The 13,110-nt window shown below is 43.7% G+C and overlaps 1 protein-coding gene across 1 annotated transcript in view; it reads right to left on the reverse strand.

The window, feature by feature from the left end:
- Positions 1–208: 208 nt before the first annotated feature.
- MLH1 (mutL homolog 1) overlaps positions 209–13,110 on the reverse strand; it is a 137,616-nt gene continuing 124,714 nt past the window's right edge. Inside the window, exons 17-19 of the mRNA XM_082259930.1 lie at positions 8,822–8,914; positions 4,806–4,913; positions 209–403 (exon numbers count right to left, since the gene is read on the reverse strand). Coding sequence (XP_082116056.1) covers positions 236–403; positions 4,806–4,913; positions 8,822–8,914 — 369 coding nt within the window. The 3' untranslated portion in view covers positions 209–235. The remainder of the gene's footprint in view (positions 404–4,805; positions 4,914–8,821; positions 8,915–13,110) is intronic.

Here is a 13,110-nt window from a genome sequence, read left to right on the forward strand (position 1 = left end):
GTGTTTTAGTTTTGAGGAGGATGATTTTGTAACCCTTTTGAAATAGTTCTCAAAAAGCTGTCATAATGTATTACAGTAAAGTGAAATATCCAATTTTTTACAAGACAGTTTCACTTTATTTAGTCTTTTTGTCAATATTAGTTTTCTTAATATATGCAAACTATACAATGAAAAAAAAAAAAAGAAAATATACAAGTAGCCCAGTATTCCATAATTTGCTGCAGAGCTCAGTGCATTAACATCTTTCAAACACTTTGTACAAGTCTGGAAGGTTAGCAAGCTGCAAAATGCATCCATCTTCTGCAAATGGTTTTGGAGGCTGCAGGTGTGTCCTGAAGGCTTTGTACAAGACATGTTCAGTTGTCCATCTCCAGGAAGGTGCGTCTTGTGCCAAATCCTTATCCTGCAGAGAATAAGCTTACAAATTAGGAGATCGGTCACACCATGTAATTTACTCATTTGAAAGCAGATTGCATTTGTTGTATGATTACAGTGCAACTGCAGGTACACCTTACATTTCTCTTTAACAAATCATAAAGTACGATTAAATCTCAGATGCAGATGTCTACTTTTGAAAAGTCAGGTACAGGCGGTCCCAAAGTTACAAACATTTGACGTACAAATTCTACTTACAGAGGGGGGACAACAGGAAGTGAAAGGAAATCTACCCCTAGGAAGGGAAATTCACTCCTGTAAGGGCTCTTTCACACGGGCGGTCCGATCAGATCCGCCTGTCAGTTTTTTAGGCGGATTTGATCGGATCCTCCATGCAGCTCTATGGGGCAGCGGATGTCAGCGGAGACACCTCCGCTGACACCCGCTGCCATCCGTATGCGATCCTGTCCATGAAATCTGGACGGATGGAAACCCTATTTTTCCATCCGTTCAGGTATCGGATCGGATGAGAGCGGACAGGCGGTCCGCTCTCCCCCGATCCCCCATAGAGAGCAGCGGGGACTGTGACACCTCCCTCTCCGCACTGCAAGCGGAGACGGAGCTGTCATCCGCCTGCTCAGCGGGATCGCGGATCGATCCCCGCTGAGCAGCACGGATCCGCCTACGGAGGCGGACCGTGTGAAAGAGCCCTAAGAGTTATCATGGGAAAAAGGTGTCTCCACTGAAGCTTTAATCACCAATCCTTGTTTCCACAACAACCCAAAATTTTCAAAATCCAATTGTCACAGGGAGCAAAAGTGAGGTGAAATCTTCTGAACATGGACATAGACAGGGGTGTTAATCCCTCCCTATGCTATCCAAAAAATGTAAAATATGTTTTTTTGGCTGGATCTACCCTTAAAAATTGTACCTGTTCTGACTTACGAATTCAACCTAAGGACTAACCTACAGACCCCAACTTGTTTGTAACCCAGGGACCGCCATTACTGGCCAAAACGATAAAGAATGAACTTCATACTGCCATTCTCCAAACATGTAAACACACATCATCAGCGCTTTTAAATATGCATCTTAAACATGCTAAGCATGCCTATTACTGAAATGCAAAGTTTGAGGTTTGACTTTTGTCAAAAGGAAGTCCTGATCCCCATCTCTAACCACTCCCTGTGGTTGAAAAACAGACATGTCAGGAGCCTGGTTTCACCTAAAATGACAGCACCCAATGGGGGAATGAGCTTTTATTACCTATGCATACATCTACAAGTTGTTTAGAAGCTTTAGCTTAAAGTGGTCGTAAAAATTCTTACAAATACCCACTGAAGTGACTGGCCTTAGGTGATACACAGAGATGAAACAGATCCATCTACATAAGTTGTACCTGTTTATCTGCAGTGTTCTCTCCTCTACATCTGTTCAAAGTCCAGAATTTACAATGCTTGTCTGAGCTGTCAGGAAAAAGGGAGCTTAAATTACACCCTGCAGATCTCAGAGAGAAGAGCTCTGAGAGTTGATTGGAGGAATGGGACACACCTCCTTCCACACAGCACACAGGAACAGAGCTGAGGCTGTCAATCACAGGCTGTGTGAAGGAGATTCCTCCCCTGTCATCTTTTTCTCTTGGTGTCAGGAAAACTTGTCAGAAGTGACTCATGCTGATAGCAGAGGAATAAGGCAGCAGATAGAAGTTACACTTATTGCTCTGGACTGAAAAAGGTACACACTATAGAGTAATACGCTTTGTTCATATTTCATGTCTGAGGTTCACAGCCATAGTGATTGTAACTCCATCATTTATGTTAAATTGCAAACATGTCATACTTTATCTTACATAGGTTGAAAAAAGACACAAGTCCATCTAGACCAAAAAAGGAAGAACCCACATTCATGCAATCCTATACTAAGGATCCATAGCTCTTCCTAGGTTCAGGTTTTGCCCTTTGGAAGTATCTTGTATTTACTGTACAAACCTGGTTTGAATTTCTTATGCTGTACAGTACTTCAATCTCTGTATGTGTCCAGAGTTTTTTTTTTTTTTTACTGTTCACTTGCTTTTGTATCCTGTATATTTGATAGTATCCTTATTTGACTTTCAATAAAGAAAACGTTTGGTTAAAAAAAAAAAAAAAAAAAGTATAGTACATTCATATGGTTCAAGCTGAAGTTTAAGTAAAAATGTTTCTTGCTATCCTGCACCAGAGATGTAACCTACCTTTAATGAAGGGTGTCCTACGTCAAGCTGGCTGCTTCTTCTTCCATAAATCTTTCCTTCATTAAGGACAGGTCCTGTCGCCTGCCCACCCCTTCCTTCATTGAGAAAACTCCTTTTATTTTTTTCACAGAATGCAATATGTTCTGTAAATGGGGATGAAAATAATACAAAGTTTTCTTAATGGAGGAGGGGGGGTGGAAAGGGAAGGAAGAGCATGGAGAGGCTTTCTTGTACAAAAGTTTTTATTTTGAAAAGAGGCATTAACATACATCAAATACACAAAACATGTGTATGTTGGAGAGGATGGAGAGGCTTTCAAAGCTGCAGCTGTGCTGTATGTAAATCATGCAATGCCAGAGGTTCACAGCTGTGAGAAGGATCCAACATGAAGAGAGTTTTGAAAAAAACTGAAAAATGGCGCCACCCAGTGAAAAGATGTGAAATTTAAATAGTATGCGGCTGCCGTCAATTTTGGATAAATCAAAAAAAAAAGTGAAAAAAAGAGCAATTTGAGGCGCCAAATCTGAAAGTTCTGGTGCTGAATAAATAGATTAACCTCCCTGGTGGTATTCCCGAGTGTGGCTCGGGGTTAAATTTCAGCGCCAAAAGCAGTAACCCCGAGCCACCCTCGGGATTACCCCAGAATGTTACTCACCTTCCCTGCGCTCCCCCGCCGTCCTCCCCACAGTCTCTCCTCGCTCTGTGCACGGCCGATTGCCGGCACTTGCCTTCCGGTTCCCTCCCTGCGAGCGTTGCGACGCAGGGGAGGGTGAAACCGGCAGCAAATTCAAAAGTGTAAATACACTAAATGGCATGATACAAAGCTGTGATCCTAACGGATTACACTGTATCATGCCATTTCACCACATGATTTCCCCTGGTGACTTTTTCATTGCCCTGCTTGTGCTTTTCCAGTGCCTGGAAAATGTTGAATGACCATGGTGTCCAAAAAGCGCTTTTAGACAAACTGGAAAACGACGACAGCGAAACTGAGTTACTTGAAGAACTGAGCAATAAAGATTCGTGGGAAAATTCATCATCAGGTACGGAAAGTGATGACAGCGACGATTCTGATGTCTTTCTGGCACATAGTTTGTGGAATTTGGGAAGTATATCAAATGATACTTCAGAATTTCCAACAGAGCTATGTGCCAGAAAGAGACATCAGAATCGTCACTTTCCGTACCCAATGACAAATTGTCCCATGAATCGATATTGCTCAGTTCTTCAAGTAACTCAGTTTCGCTGTTTTCCAGTGGGTCTAAAAGCTCTTTTGCGCAAAAAGAATGCTTTTCGGACGCCATGGTCGTTCTCTATTTTCCAGGCACAAAGCACTGGAAAAACACAGGCAGGGCACTGGAAAAGTCACCAGGTGAAATCCTGTAGTAAAATGGCATGATACAGTGTAATCTATTAGGATCACAACTTTGTATCATGTCATTTGTGTATTTACACTTTTGAATTTACCGCCTGGTTCCACCCCCCTGCGTCGCAACGCTCGCAGGGAAGGGAACCGGAAGACAGGTCCTGAAAATCGGCCGAGCACACAGCGGGAGGACAGCGGGGGATCGCAGGGGAAGGGGAGTTTTAAAATGTAAAACAGATTTCTATGCAAAACAATGTACCGCTTTTAGCACAGAAATCTGGACATAATCAGACCGCCAGGGAGGTTAATGGATAATAAATATGTAAACATGAAATAAAAATATTAAATAATTCATAAAGTGCAAAAATTCATACAGTGAGCAAATTATATAACATATATGTTTAGCATAAAATCCATTAGTCCATAAAGCGCAAAAATTCTTCCAGTGAAAGTATTCCACCACAAAAGTGACAAAAAAGTGCTGAAAAAATCTTCTTGTTTAAAAAGTACCAGTGCTTAAATTTTTCCTTCACCCATGAATGTGAGGGTGACTCCTTGAATTTTTATTTTTTTCATATTTACATATTTATTAATCTATTTATTCAGCACCAGCACTTTTAGATTCGGCGCCTCAAATTTCTTTTTCACATCAATGAAAAGAGGATTGCCACAATAGGAAGCAGCTGGAAGGACCTAGGAAATCTTTCATTAGATGCAAGTTATGTACCTGGTGCAGTATACAAAAAAAAAAAAGGAAATGTAACTAAACTTCAGATTTATTGGAATCAAATCAAACACAGCATTGTGTAGGGACAGAAATAAAAACCTACATACCTCAGGACTAGAAGACTCCTCTAATACATACTGCTTCCTGAGAGAGAAAAACATTGAGCATTCCTTACTAAAACTTTCAAAGCATTCCTTTTCATCATCCCAGTTTATCTGCAAAAGGGAACAAAAAAAAAAAATGTAAATTGTACAGTAAATGTCATTTTTCATCTGCATACTATTTCTATATTAACTATTATGTTATTTTGATGCATTTCACAAGTATTCCCACCATATGATCACACTGTCTACTGATAAGAGCGTTTCTGCATTCCTAACAAGTCTCTAGTAATATGTGGCTACCACCTTTCAGTTTGGTGGGGCAGAATGGCCATTTAAAGTTAATGTACCAGGGCTTTCTTGAATGTAGCTGTGTTAGTAGCTGTCGGATATGCACACCAGCTTAATTAGTAATGCATTTTCTGAATTTATAAATCTGGTATTTTACATTCTGCAAATACTGCATGAGGGACTGCTGCTCCACAGATGCATTACAATAAAAACTTAGCCACCCACAACAATAAAATACCCAATGAACGAGGACCAAGAAGTACACATAGAAGAGATAGGCCATGCTTTACTTTAACAAAAAAACACTAAAATACCTGGTCGTTGGAGCCCAGAGCAAAGGTGGACTCCAAAGGATGTCATTTCCAGTCATCTGACCCCAGAAGCACCAGATATATATTGCCTGGGTTCAAAAACAGAAGAAACACCAGAGGACTCCCTGAAGACCGGAGTATTAATAGGCTGGGGGTGGCTTTACACGTCTTTTTAATGTAATGCATTACTTTGGATACAAAAGACAAATGAAAACTATAGTGGCAAAAAACGAAAACGTTATGTTGATTGGTAAATGGATAAGTCATTATGTGCGGTTATAGGAAACAAGGGTTGTAAACACTAAAGATGCCCTTTTTTGTTATATCAGTTGTTGGAGAAAGGGACTTATGCATTTTCAAGGAAACCCAGAGTATTGTCTAATAACAGGATCAAAAGTGTTTGTCTAATCAATTGGCTTCCTCTACATCTTAGTTAAAAAAAATAAAAAAATAAAGTGATAAATCAAGGGGAAGATGAAGGAACGGCCTAGGGCTGGGGTCTCCAAACAAAGGGCTAGTTTATTGTCCTTCAGACTTTAGAGGGCCGGAGCGAGGCTAGCGGGTTTAGAAAATGTCTCAGGCCCGGCATCAGTGGGAGTAAACAATGCCTCAGGTGTGGTGTTCAGTTGCATAGTAACTGTGGTTAGTAGGAGGAGGAATAGCGCCTAATAACTGGTGTCAGTGGGAGGGATAGTGCCCCATCACTGCTATCAGTGGGAGGGATAGTGCCCCATCACTGCTATCAGTGGGAGGGATAGTGCCCCATCACTGCTATCAGTGGGAGGGATAGTGCCCCATCACTGCTATCAGTGGGAGGGATAGTGCCCCATCACTGCTATCAGTGGGACGGATTGTGCCCCATCACTGCTATCAGTGGGACGGATAGTGCCCCATCACTGCTATCAGTGGGACGGATAGTGCCCCATCACTGCTATCAGTGGGACGGATAGTGCCCCATCACTGCTATCAGTGGGACGGATAGTGCCCCATCACTGCTATCAGTGGGACGGATAGTGCCCCATCACTGCTATCAGTGGGACGGATAGTGCCCCATCACTGCTATCAGTGGGAGGGATAGTGCCCCATCACTGCTATCAGTGGGAGGGATAGTGCCCCATCACTGCTATCAGTGGGAGGGATAGTGCCCCATCACTGCTATCAGTGGGAGGGATAGTGCCCCATCACTGCTATCAGTGGGACGGATAGTGCCCCATCACTGCTATCAGTGGGACGGATAGTGCCCCATCACTGCTATCAGTGGGACGGATAGTGCCCCATCACTGCTATCAGTGGGACGGATAGTGCCCCATCACTGCTGTATCAGTATCAGTGGGAGGGATAGTGGCCCATCACTGCTGTATCAGTGTGAGGGATAGTGGCCCATCACTGCTGTATCAGTGGGAGGGATAGTGGCCCATCACTGTTATATCAGTGGGAAGGATAGTGCCCCTTCACTGCTATCAGTGGGAGGGATAGTGCCCCATCACTGCTATCAGTGGGAGGGATAGTGCCCCATCACTGCTATCAGTGGGAGGGATAGTGCCCCATCACTGCTATATCAGTGGGAAGGATAGTGCCCCATCACTGCTATCAGTGGGAGGGGATAGTGCCCCATCACTGCTATCAGTGGGAGGGGATAGTGCCCCATCACTGCTATCAGTGGGAGGGGATAGTGCCCCATCACTGCTATATCAGTGGGAGGGATAGTGGCCCATCACTGCTATATCAGTGGGAGGGATAGTGGCCCATCACTGTTATATCAGTGGGAAGGATAGTGCCCCATCACTGCTATCAGTGGGAGGGATAGTGCCCCATCACTGCTATCAGTGGGAGGGATAGTGCCCCATCACTGCTATCAGTGGGAGGGATAGTGCCCCATCACTGCTATATCAGTGGGAGGGATAGTGGCCCATCACTGCTATATCAGTGGGAGGGATAGTGGCCCATCACTGTTATATCAGTGGGAAGGATAGTGCCCCATCACTGCTATCAGTGGGAGGGATAGTGCCCCATCACTGCTATCAGTGGGAGGGATAGTGCCCCATCACTGCTATCAGTGGGAGGGATAGTGCCCCATCACTGCTATCGGTGGGAGGGATAGCGCCCCATTACTGCCATCGGTGGGAGGAATAGCGCCCATTACTGCCATCGGTGGGAGGAATAGCGCCCCATTACTGCTATCGGTGGGAGGAATAGCGCCCCATTACTGCCATCAGTGGGAGAAATAGTGCCCCATTACTGCCATCGGTGGGAGGAATAGCACTCCATTACTGCCATCGGTGGGAGGAATAACACCCCATTACTGCCATCAGTAGGAGGAATAGCACCCCATCACTGCCATCAGTGGGAGGAATGGCACCCCATCACTGCCATCAGTGGGAGGAATGGCACCCCATCACTGCCATCAGTGGGAGGAATGGCACCCCATCACTGCCATCAGTGGGAGGAATGGCATCCCATCACTGCCATCAGTGGGAGGAATGGCACCCCATCACTGCCATCAGTGGGAGGAATGGCACCCCATCACTGCCATCAGTGGGAGGAATAATGCCCCATCACTGCCATCGGTGGGAGGAATAATGCCCCATAACTGCCATCAGTGGGAGGAATAATGCCCCATCACTGCCATCAGTGGGAGGAATAATGCCCCATCACTGCCATCAGTGGGAGGAATAATGCCCCATCACTGCCATCAGTGGGAGGAATAATGCCTCATCATTGCCATCAGTGGGAGGAATAATGCCTCATCACTGCCATCAGTGGAAGGAATAATGCCCCATCACTGCTATCAGTGCTGGGAATAGTGCCCCATCACTGCTATCAGTGCTGGGAATAGTGCCCCATCACTGCTATCAGTGCTGGGAATAGTGCCCCATCACTGCTATCAGTGCTGGGAATAGTGCCCCATCACTGCTATCAGTGCTGGGAATAGTGCCCCATCACTGCTATTAGTGGGAGGAAAAGTTCCCCATCAATGGTTTCAGTGGATGAAATAGCACCCCATCACTGAAATTAGTGGGAGGAATAGTGCCCCATCAATTGTGTCAGTTTTAGGAATAGTGCCTCAAATCAGTGGGAGGAATAGTTCCCCAAGGGCCGCAACCTGGAGAGCACTGCCCTAGGGTATAGAATATATGGAGCCATTGACATATACTGTATGTAGGACACATAACTGTATACTGTATTTTAGATTAAACAAACATACAGATACTGAGTGTGGGGAGTGTATATATATTCTTGCCAAATTAATGAATCAGAAGAACCTAGTATTCTGAAAGGACTTATAGGGCTTCTAAACATTGTATTATTCTGAATATACTCTGCTGGGCTTTCCATTTGTTGCAGGGACCAATAAATTCTTCACTCTCTGGAAAAGAACAGAGGTTTCAAGGAACTTTCTTGACATATATTTATTTTTACCTCTGTAGCTAAGCGCAAAATGAACATTGGTAACCCTTCCAGGGGAGGAATATAGTTGTCTACTAAGAGTGGTAGTCCAGTAACATTCCCATCCTGCAATAGATAAAAATATTGCACAGCCATTTACACAGATGTCTCACAAAATTAATCAGTTTACAGCAGCAAACGAACACATCAAAGGGCAGCTGAGATAACGAAGCAATAATAAAAAAAAAAAAAAAAAAAAAAAAACACACAGGTTTAGGATACAGCTTAGCTGAAAGTAGAAGAAAGTTTTGGGATATACTTTGCATATCTGTAACATACATGAACAGGTTTAAAAGCACCTACTAAAATGGCTTTAACAGTGGTTAATAGCCTACATATTAAAAGGAGGAATTGTGTATGCACTGCAAAATCATTTTCTTTGCATTCGTTGTTTGACACAGATCTGCTTTAGATAATCACCAACTTAGGTATAGCACCCCTTGGAAGAGTAGGACACGAGGTTCAATAAAAAAAACAAACAGCCCAGGCAGCAGATCTCTGCTGGTGGCCAAAACCCCCTCCAATGCTGAGGACAACTCAAGAGGAAAATTATACAGTCCAAACTGCAGTCTGCAAAACTATGTCCAAAAATAGCATTGTCTCTTGCGGTTACATCCACCTTGTAAAGATCAGTGAATGTATACATGTGCAACCAAGCCGCCACCTTACAGACCTGTGAAATTGATGTACAAATGGCAGGAAGTCCATGATGCACTTACCACCCCTTACCAGTGCACAGTTACCAGAAACAGTGGTTCAAGGTATATGCCTGTGCAATGGTTTACTGGATCCAGCATGAGATAATAGCAGTCGAAGATGCAAGGCTCTTACATGGGCCCTCTACAACTACAAACAGGTTGTCTGTTCTATGAAACCTGGCTGTGTCATTCAAGTACACAATCAGCCTGAATACATACCAAAAAAAAAAACACTCTTAGGGTGGACTGGTTTAGGACACAATGATGGAAGCACAGTGTCCTTATTCAGGTGAAAGGCTAACACCACTTTCATCACAAAGGAGAGTCTTGGACACAGGACAATATTATCCCTTTGACACTTCAAATGTAGAGGCTTGCAGGACAACCCTGCAAGTTCAAATACCCTGTATGCAAAAAATATGGCCACTAGAGATGCCACTTTCTGAAATAATGTTAGCAGCATGATCTCTCGGATGTTCTTGAAAGGCGGTTTTTGCACCTTTATACCGACAATACTAGATAAAGGTCCTACATGTATAACTCCCGGAAAGAAACTGCAGACAAGTGGCAGCGAAACCAGTAGAAGTTGGAGTAAAATGGACAATGTTCACACCTGATCCTTGACCAGTTGCTGCTCCACTCTGCACTGAAGAATAGCCAGGAGACTGGCATTTGGAAAAGAATGAGGGTATAAACCTAGGGATTTACACCATGCAAAATATGCCTTTCATGCAAAATTATAACTTTAACAGGACTTAAACTTGCGAGCCCCAAGTATGGTACAGATAGCTGCATCCGACCACCCTCAGCACTTGGCTTTTAGCAGTTAAGCTGTTAAAGCCAGCAACTGTAAAGCAAAATGGTAAATAGGTCCTTGAGACAAAAGGTCTTCTTGGTGCATCCACTGCCAGATGAACAAGATATGTGTTCCATGACCTGCAGGGCTAATCCAGGGCCACTGGGATCACCAGAATAACCTCTTTCCACTGTAGTCGTCACAGCAACAGTTTCACAGTTGGGTAAGCATAAAAACGAATTGCAAGCGATCCCACAGAGCTACCAATGTGACTGCTATGTCTGCCTAAGTCTTTTGCCCCTGTCCACCTTCCAAAGAGATGTAATGCCAAAAGATTGATATCTGGCATTCCCCATTTGCTGGAAGACTTCTGGATAAAGGGAACGCTCTTCTTGAATTCAGAGTTTTTCAGCGGAGATAATCCAGCTGCTAGTTTTTTGTTGCTCTTTGTCTACCCCCCCCTTCCTCAGAAATTTCACATATTCATTGCTGTGGTGTTGTCTTATTGCACACATACCGAATATTCCTCCAGGAAGTAGGTCCAGCGACATCCATCTGATCGCTCCAAGTTACAGCACATTGATATGAAGCAAGGACTCCTTCAAGCTCCCTGATCACTGAGGGGACTGGAGACCCAGTATTCCTTCCCAGTCATGCAGGCTGGCATCTGTAATAATCATTTTCCATCACAGAGGTAGAAATACCTTTCCAGCTAGTGGCAGGGGAGTGTAGAACCGCCATAGAAGGGCAGACTTTGGCAGGAGGAAATCTGTTCCAGTGCAACAGGATCTTATGCTGGAATGTGTTAGTGCGATGTTGTACATATGGTATAACCCTAAAGGATGCGGACGCTACCATGAGACCCAATACTCACACAGCATCTGAAACTGTAACTTGCATAGTTTTTCTGACAGAAGAAATATCTTGGTCTGCTTGGTATCCAGGACCAGCACCAAGTATTCCAAGCAAAGTGATAGAATCAGCAAGGCTGATGGTACAGAATCCAATCATCCAATGTTGTAATGGACAGGTAGGAGTTGAGTTCCCGCAACAGAAGGTCATCTAGAAATCAAACTTGGTATCCCCTCTTGACCTCAAAGCAGATAACACAGGTGCTAATGTTTTAGTGAACACACAAGTATCCGTGACTAGGCTAACAGACAAAACCGCAAATTGGTAATGCTAGTCCCCTACTGCAAAGAGCAAGAACCTTTGGTGCTCCCTGTAAATGGATACATGAATTTTTGCATCCTTGCTTGTCTATAAATACCAGGAAGCCCTCCTCATGCACGGACACCATCCTGGACCGGATCAACTCCATCTTAAACTTTTGGATTTTGACATAAATGTTTATGGTTTTGAGAGCCAGAACTGTATAAATTCTACCCTTCTTGGGCTTAGTAAAGAGGTTTGAGCAAAACACCTAAAATCTTTCTATTGTAGGAACTGAAATTCCCAACCCTAGGGCCAAGAGACAAATCGAAAGTCAGATGCAAGTGTGCAAACTGCTAAAGAAAAAGAGCTGCAGGCTGGAGGTGAAACCCCTCTGTGAAAGGGGGTGTATGAAAATGGGGATTTTTGACTTACCGTAAAAGCCATTTCTCTGATGTTTATTGAGGGATACAGCTCCTGATCTTCATAACTATTGGGTTATATTGCCCCCTACAGGAGTAAGACACTAAGCAGAAAATAATTCTGGCTACACCCATGGGCAGTCCTCGGTAGTATACTCCCTCTCTCTGCTATAGACACTATGTTTGGTTACAAGCAGTGTCAGGAGAATTATAACTCCACAGAGGGCTGTGTCCGTCAATGAACATCAGAGAAATTAATTTTTTTTTTTTTTAAGACAAAAATCCCATTTTCTCTTTCGTTCATTGATGAACACAGCTCCTGATATGCATAACCATTGGGACGCCCCAAAGCAGTGTTAAACATGAGAGGTGGGAACAACAACAAAAAAAATTCCCAAGGCTAAACATTAGCCAACCTCATCTAGATCCCCTTCATATATCGCAAAATGGGAAGGAGAATTAAATGCCTCCCCTGAAGATCTAAATTGGAGCAAGACACACAATCTTTCCTTTACATTGTCAGTTTCCTCCCATGCCCAAGAACGAAACTACCATATTGCAGCCAGATAGTATAGATGCCCTTCAATCTTACATGAGATAGATCATAATATCCCGAATGAATGTTGAAGATGCTCGCATTCACCTGGCAACATGACGCACATTTGGGGGACATGTCCCCATATCGTTCCCTTCTGGGACAAAATACTGGTTCTATATGAAAAACTGGTTGGCAACAGGTTCCCCAATGAGGCCCTCATAACAGTATTGTCTATGTTGCCAGGATCTTATAAACAGATTAAAAAAAGCCTCATCCGCCACTTTCTCACAGTGGCGAGATCGGTGATTGCCAGACATTGGCGTAAACCACTGGCGCCCCCTATGGCTCAATGGGCATGTGAGGTGGACAGGATTGAACATATTGAAAAAATGGTGTCTTGGGAGAATGGTAAATCAGAATCTCACACTATCATGTTGTCAAAATGGCTCAATTTTAGTTTTTCCAGCGAATTTGATACTTTTGTTTCTGACTCTCCGAGCGATCCCCCATAAGCTCCCCCCCCCCCTTCCTATTTCTTCTTTCTCTGCTCTAACTCTTTCGGCTTTCCCTTCCTAAATTATGTTTGCTTATTTCCATATATAGTATTTATTACTACTTATGATTCCCCATCAAGGTCAAACCGAGAACTAAGAGTC

This window comes from Pelophylax lessonae, assembly GCF_965119305.1.
Source record: "Pelophylax lessonae genome assembly, chromosome: 5".
Classification (NCBI taxonomy): Eukaryota; Metazoa; Chordata; class Amphibia; order Anura; family Ranidae; genus Pelophylax; species Pelophylax lessonae.